Genomic DNA, 7,770 nt, shown 5'->3' with positions numbered 1-7,770 from the left:
AGAGCCATAATGCCACTTGGGGATCTTTCAGGGAAATGTGAGGACTAAAGGAATAAATGAATGAATGAATGAACAAGGACAGTCAGATGGGAGAAAAAAAAAGAAAAGAAGGCTGTGAAATGCAGCAAAAAGGAAAGACTGAACCTGTGATTCTTCCTTCTCTAGTGGCATTTAATTTCCCTTTCCTCACTGTGAAAATGTCAAAAATGAACAGGCAACTTCAGTAAAACAGAACTGAAAGAGAAAGAGAAGGCAGCAAAAGCCTTAGAAATGGCTTCACACAGGCAGAGGTACACCCAGCTCTGTCAAATAGGCACAATCCCCCACAAGCACACACAGGGGTCAGTGGGCTTTTTCATCACATGAATTTATTTTAAGTTCTAAAATTAGTTTCTAATAAGTTAAAATGCTCAAAATGTGCAACAGGGCAGTGAGCAGGGCAGTGCAGGGAGAGGGAGAGGAGAAGAGAGGGGGAAAAAACATTGTCAGACTGCAGGGGAGATGGATTCCAGCCATGTACTGCATCCAAGTGTTCCACCAGAGAAAGCCTGAGAGGGAGGCGATGAAGGAGGGGCAAAGAGTGGGACAGACATGTGGCACTGAAGCAGGCAGTAGCTACTGGCTCAAATACTCCCGGCAGCTCCAAAGCATCTCTGCTGCTGGCCACTGACTGCAGGGGTGGGTCTGCCTCGCCCTGGCTGCAGCTTGCAGCCCCTCCCAAGGTCCCCAGCCCTGCTCATGCCATGCCTAGCCCCTCCTGCAGAGAGGGGTCTGCACGGTGCCCATCTCTCTCTCTCTCTGTGGCACACAGAGTTTCACCCTGCCATGCAGACCGCTCCGATGCCCTGCTTCCATCAGCACTCTGTTTGCTGGATCTTCCCTTTCTGCTTTTCCTCCATGGGCTTCCATGGCACACTGGCTGCAAACATCCCCTCCAGTGCTGGGAAGGCAGGAGCCTGTGCCTGAAAGGGAAGCAAGAGGCTACATCAGACACGGGGGAGAGGCTGAACGGCACAGGTCTGGGCTTCTCCCTGCCGTGGAAGACAATCCTACTGCTTGCAACCACAAGGCTCCCATTCCCTGCCAGAGCCAGGGAAGGAGACACTCTCTGAGACATGCAATTCCTTCTGGGGAAGGCTGGCTCAGCACAATCCTCTGTGATGTGATGGGCATAGGTAATAACAAAGACAGGACCTGGCTAAGGGAGAGCAATCACTGCTCTGGGCAATGGTCAGGCTCCTGTCAGTTTTGATGTATGTCAGATTGTACAACACCTTTTTGGAGAGGTAATAAAGGCGTGAAGGCTTGTGCAAAATGAGATAAGAACAAATTAGAGACAGAACCACTATCACAAGTGAAAAAGAGGTCGATCTCAGGGCTCCTGATAGCAGTATAGGGTTACACACAGACAGTACAGCAAGAAGGATGAGATTAGCTAGAGAATGGCATGGTAGGTGTGATCTCAGCAAAGAGGAAGGGACTGGGGTTTGCTGACAGGTTTCTGCCAGGCTGAAGGGAAATGAAAAGCACAAGTCTTCAAAGACCAGTCATTATTGGCACAGAGAGTGTGAAAGTGCTAATGAGTTAGGCAGCTGATAAAGTTGAGGAGCATCATTTGGAAGAAAGAGGATGAGAATATCATGCAAGACACAGATATTTTAGCAGAAGGCAGCACTAACCTGTGACAGGATCAATGAAATGCAACAGTACCAATCAGACATTGATAGGATCAGGGGATTGGAATGGGAATTCCTAATGTGTGGGCAGCAGCCCATCGGGTGTGCACGGTACACCGCAGGGAGCATCCAGTTTCCAACCAGCATAGGAACAGCAAATGCAGTCTCAGAGGATGCCAGCAGAGAGAGAGAGAGAACCAGAGAAGAGCTGATATCTCTGCTCCAGGCACCACCTCATCTGCACTCTGAGGGAGGGTGAGCATGGTGAATCACAGAACCAGAGGGTGGCTGGGGTCGGAAGGACCTTTGGAGATGATCCAGTCCTGCTAAAGCAGGGCCATCCAGAGCTGGTTGAGGAATACCCATGGATAGAGGAGCTGCCACACAGGAGCCTGGCTTGCTCAGCACAGCAAGGCAATGAGGGCATATGCAAATGTTTTGGGATGATGAATATCCTGAATATCCTGGTGGGATGGGAGCTGTTTAGGCAAACAGCTGGACACTCATTTCCTGCTAGCTGAGGGTTTGCAGGTGCACTGTCAAGGGGTTCCAGTCCAAGGTTTTGGGCCAGAAAGGCTGGTTCTGATCACCTTGCCCTGGCCTTGCACACTTTAGAGAGTCTCACAGAAAGTGTAAATTTCTGCCTCATATTATCCTTTACCATCAGTGCTGATTAAGGACGGATGACGAAGAACATGTCACGAGCTGCTCTTGCACTACCCACAGTGGTTTCTTTAAAATTTCCACCTTGCTTCTTTTGTGATGCTGCCTGCCTTCACTCTCCAGCCACTGGGACTTGCTAAGACTTTTCATCAATTTTGTCACATCCCTCGTCTTCAGCTCGAGGCAGTTTCAAGGCTCCCAGCTCTTTCACCAGGGTAAGCTCTTCCAAACTTATCTCACCCTGATCGCCCAGCCCCTTCCCCACCAGAATTGTCATCATGGGCCCTTTCCATGAGGCTAAGTAGGAGGCAGCTGCATCACAGCTGCTCCCTTGTCTGCAAAAGGAAACCCTAAAGGATGATTTTGCCACATTATTAATTTGCAGAGCAATAATATGAAAACTCCAGAGAAACAGTCTGACTTGTTTGCGCAGTTTTTTCCAGTGACGTGCTGGGGAGGGATTAGTCCTGGTCTGGTCTTGGGGGATCATAGAGGCAAGGTACAAGGCAGAGTTTTCAGAGAACAAGATACTGGAAGAAGCTGAGCAAATGAAGGGCATTAAGTTGCAGGAAGCTGAGAGCTGAGGTATGAGGGCTGAGCCAGAAACAGCAGCTCTGCATCAATATCTGTGTCTGGGCACCAGCAGGCATTGGTACAGAACAGGAGGTGGCTACATGACAGCATCCAGCTAAGGAATGAGAGACAGGACATCTACAAAAGCCTGGCAACTAGCCCTCCTCCCTCTACTACAGCATGGCTTGATCTCTCGGGGAATAAACATGAGCTTTTCAAAGCTGTGATTGTGCCTTAGGAGGTTTTCTTCCTGCTCTGAGGTGTCTGAGCTGCCCCTGAGGAATGCTGTGGTTAGCCAGACCTGCCAATGCCCAGGTACAATGTGCCAATGCCACAGCTTTCCCTGTGTGTCCATGACACCGTCAGCAGGCTGATCCAGCCCCACATCTCCTCTGGCCACTGTGTCCCCAGCACCTTTCACTGCTGTCTCTGGAGTAATCTGGGGAAGGTCAAATAAGGGTGGAGAAATAACAGGAGTGGGGTGATGGACACTTACCCTTTTTTGTAGGGCCAGAGCCACAACACAAGCGGCAAGCAGGAAGAAGAGGGTGAGTGTGAGCCCAAAGGTAATCTGCCCACTAAAGACGGAGGGAGCGCTGGAGACCTGGGCACCTGTGAGGAGGAACCACAGTTAGGAAGGAAGGGATGGTTGATTTTGCACCAAGGAATGGGTGGGACTGAACAGCAACAGGCAAAATAGGAAAGAGGTAGGTGAGGAACTGGAAGGAGCAGCATGAGGAACTGCTGAAAGCTAAGAAGATGGGATCCAAGTGGTCCAAGGGAAGAAGGACAGGATGAGGTTGGGAGAGAAAAGGGCACCAGAGAGCTAAGCAGGGTGAGGAGAAGAAGAGGTTGTTTGCAGAGCCATGGGGTACAGTACCTGTGATCTGCAGGTCATACTCCACTGCTCCCAGTCTGCCTTCTGGGCCATACACGCTGCATTCCCAGGTGCCCATGTCCTTTTGTGACACTCGGGGTATTTCCAAGGTAGGTCCCATCCGGGAGCTGTGGCTGTCCAAGCTATGGGGAGTAGCCACAGCCAGCTTGCTCTTGGTGGGGGCTGAGTCAAGGTGAGTCCACTGGAAACGCTCATGTCCCTGGGAGTGTGCGAGGCTGCAGATGAGCAGCAAACGATTCCCCTCAGAAACTGGTCCTTGGATGCTCGGAGTCACTGTGGCAAAGGGAAAAAACCAACCTCAGGAAAGCCTACAGGCATGTCCACATCTTTTGCTCGTCCATTCTTCTTCTATTGCATCTTTATTACTTCCTCTAAATTATTTTTTTTGTCTTTCTCATTCTCAAGAGGAATAATCAAGTCACCCAGGAAAGCCCCTGATTCCAGCAGTGTCCAATGCAGTGCAATGCCCTGAACAGAGATCTTGTTTCCTGCCCCAGAGTGGGAACCCATGACCAGGAGCTACCCATGTTCATTGCACAGACACGTGGGGGTGTTTGTCTGCAGTGAGGGCCCCCAGTCTCTGCTCTCACCTGTAACCACGGCCAAGGTCACGTCCCTGCTGATTGTCCTGTGTCCCACCGAGACAGCGCAGCGGTACTGCCCTGCATCGCCCGGCCCCACCGCGGGGAGATGCAGGGGGAAGCTTCTGCTGCTCAGGTTCTGGGAGGTGCCCCTCTCTTCCAAATGTCCTCCTGCAAGATGGCTCCAGTGGGCTGCCACCACCCTCATGCCAAAGGCTCTGGGAAGGTAGCTCAGACTGCATGGTAGATCGACTGCAGAGCCAGCTGCTGCATAGACCACAGGGCTGCTTGGGCCATCAAAACCTGAGCCAGGGAAAGAAGGCAATGTGGGGTGGTGCCTGGAAAGAGCTCTGCAGGGACGTGACTGACCTGGGAAGTGAGGAAAGGTGGGAGCTGGGAAGCTTGGGCCATGGGGGTTAGTCAGTCACATCAAAGAGACCAGCTTGGAGATGTTGGGGTATCAACACAGAGGCTGAGCTCACCCAGAATTTGCAGGTTGAAGGTGGCAGAAATGACCTCCTTATCAGAGTACCGAAGCTGGCAGCGCCAGGAGCCCGCGTGGCTCATGGCTGGATGGATGATGGAGAGAGTCCCAGACATGTAGCAGAAGGTCCTGGAGGTGGGGCCCAGGTGCTCCTTGTGGAACCAGCACGTCTCCACAAGGCTGGCCCGGTGGCTGGAGTTGCAGCTCATCAAGAGCTGCTCACTTCCTATCACAGGACTGGGTGGACTGAGGGTCACTGCAAAAAAAGGGTTTGGGTTGGGGGTGAGCTAAGGTCATAGGGAGCCACCAAAGCAGCTCTTTGTGTCTGCACTGCCCCACTTTATCCCTCAGGCAGCTCTCCTTCAGAGCTGAGGGCAGACAGCAGCAAACTGCACTTTCCAGAGGATGCTGCCTCTGCTCTCTGCCTCTACCTTCCCTGCCAAACACAGCATCCCCACCCCATCCCACCTTTACAACCTCCCTGGCCCCAAAATCACCATTCCCCAGGTTTTCCATCCTCTCCTACCTGTGATCACCCCCAGCTCCACATGGCAGCTGTGCACCTCTGTCCTGTATTTCACCTGTGCCTCGTAGAGCCCCACGTCCTCGCTCCGGACGGGGACGATGCGCAGGGAGAAGTTGCCATTGCGCAAGGCGGGGTCCTGGAGCGACACCCGGGGCTTCATGAGCTGCGCTGTCTTCTGCAGGCCCGAGTAGCCAACCTCCAGCACCACGTGGGGCTCCTGGTGCACACTGCCAGCAGGACAAGGGAGCAGCTCATGCCAGAGGCAAACATGAGATCAAGGGAGCAGGCAGGAAGGAGGGAACATGGGGAAGGAGAAAAGGGGCTCAAAGGGCCTCCAACCCCCCCATTCCCCCAGAAGGACTTGTGTCTCTTGTGGCCCTGGCATACCTTCCCCCATGCCTCTTCCACAGCACAGATATCTTGTCAGGCAGCTGCTTTGAGCTCTCCCTTGTCTTTCTGGGGCTCAAGTGGCAGGGCAGCACGGCTGAACTCCCCTCTCTGACCCACACTTTCTGCTCCCTGCTTCTCCCCTCCGATAATCCTGGTAGGATGTGGCCATCTGTAACAAGATGGAGAGTTGAGCAGAGAGCAGGATTCAGTATTATCCCACTCTGGGAGGGGGGATGCCATCTTTGCCAGGCTGGGTTAGGATACAGCATGATATCTGGCCACCTTCTCTGGAGTTGGAAGGGCAGAAATTCTCCCTTCCAGCCTTTCCAGGGATCAAGTAACACCCAGACTCAGATTAGTGAGCTACTCTGCCCTCCCCAATATGTTCAACCCCTCTTACCAGTGAAAAGCAGCAGAGTGAAGATGAGGAACAGCAGCAGGGACACCAGCCTCATGGTGGCATCCAGGAGAGGGGCTGCTTCTCACTCAGCTCTGTGCTTAAGGAGGTCCAGAGCTCGAAGAGATCAGCAAAAATGAGGCATAGACAAAGAAGGTTGTCAGAAAGGGTGGGTGAGCACAGAGGGGTCAGTGGGATGTGCTTGCTGTCCTGCTCTCTCCCTCTCTCTGCCTCTGATCAAAGCATTTCCCTCAATGCCTTTATAGTGCAGGTGGGCAGCGAGTTTCCTCATATCACTAAGAGGATGCGTCACGACCAAGAAACCAGCAGGAGCCCGAGGCACGTGAGGGCAGAGAGGGAGGGACCAGAGACACTGCTCTAAGCATCTTTTAGTGGAAATTCTTTGGGTCGCTGTTGTTTTTCTTACACGTTTCGCTTCTATATAGCCAGTGGAAAAAGTGTAGAAGACACTTCCCAGCAAGTACCCTTCATGTTTTTCTTTCATCTCTTGCCTTTTTTGGTTTGATCTTCCCGTCTCTTACAGATTCTCTCTAATTCTTTCAGGGCTTTTGAGAACATGTTGGTCTTTTTTTCTGCTGTTCTTTCTTTTGTTGGTTTTCTTATTATTATAAATTTTTTCCCCCTTCTTTAATCTTTCCAATGTGCTGACTTCTTGGCTTTTTCTCATTGGTCAGTTCACAGGCAGCATGAGGAAAGGCTAATGCTCCATGCTAAGCTCCAACCAGGACACATGTGACTCATCAATCTGGAGTCCAGGGATGGTATGGACACACCTGAAGTGGTCCACGGAGACAGAGGGGAGCATCCAGGAAGAAAAAATAAGCACTGAAAAGATGAGCTGTGTGCTGTGGCACTCTGAGGAGTGTGAGGAAGGAAGCCTCCTGCTCCAGCAGCTTTGGGGGAAACCCACTCGAGCTCATGTGCTGAGGGGGCTCATCCTGGCCCCCATGCAGCTGCTGACCTTTGCACAGGGCAATACATTTCCATCCACGTGCCTCATCCTGGGCCCCCTTTTTGTCTCAGAGAACCCCCACTGTTGTGGTTCACAGTTTCCAGCTACCCACTGGCTCTGACTCTTTCAGATTATCAGCCCTTCGTGATGAGTGTCAGACAGCCAAGCCCCTCGGTGGCTCATCCACCAAGGGCTTGGGCTTTTTCTGAGGCTGAGGGAAGGGAGGTGACTCATAGTGGCTGCTTCTTGACTGTAGAAGGAATTCTTATGTGCTCTCTGGTTTTCCTCAGCTGCGTGGTGGAGGTGGAGGATAAAAGAGAGTCAGTCCTATGCTCCTCCTCAGCAGAGCTCTGTTGTTGGGACAGCTCTCAGATCTTTCATCCCACGTGGCTCCTCAGCCTCCTGAGTAGTGGGACTGGTGTTCAGGTGCAGCCTTGTGTGCCTCCATGCCCCTGAGGGGCTGCTCTGCAGTGGCCCTTCGTGCCCTCTTGTGTGACACTGCCCAGGGGATTGCATGAGACAAGAGGAGACAAGTGAAGATGGGGGAGAAGTTGTGACAGTTGTCAGGAGGTGTTTTTTCCTCCTGTTCAAGAAAAACAGTTTGTGGTG

At 52.2% G+C, this 7,770-nt stretch overlaps 1 protein-coding gene across 1 annotated transcript; it reads right to left on the bottom strand.

The window, feature by feature from the left end:
* Positions 1 to 854: 854 nt before the first annotated feature.
* On the bottom strand, positions 855 to 6,246 carry LAG3 (lymphocyte activating 3). Its single transcript, XM_014306875.1, has 8 exons — positions 6,192 to 6,246; positions 5,789 to 5,960; positions 5,402 to 5,628; positions 4,874 to 5,131; positions 4,401 to 4,694; positions 3,793 to 4,083; positions 3,409 to 3,524; positions 855 to 962 (listed from the first exon to the last, which is right to left on the bottom strand). The coding sequence occupies exons 1-8, from the start codon at positions 6,244 to 6,246 to the stop codon at positions 855 to 857; spliced, it is 1,521 nt and encodes a 506-aa protein (XP_014162350.1).
* Positions 6,247 to 7,770: the final 1,524 nt, after the last annotated feature.

The sequence above is a fragment of the Geospiza fortis genome, unplaced genomic scaffold (genome assembly GCF_000277835.1).
Source record: "Geospiza fortis unplaced genomic scaffold, GeoFor_1.0 scaffold1, whole genome shotgun sequence".
Taxonomy (NCBI): Eukaryota; Metazoa; Chordata; class Aves; order Passeriformes; family Thraupidae; genus Geospiza; species Geospiza fortis.
Note: the sequence above shows the minus strand (reverse complement) of the source record. Positions and strands in the feature narration are given on the sequence as shown.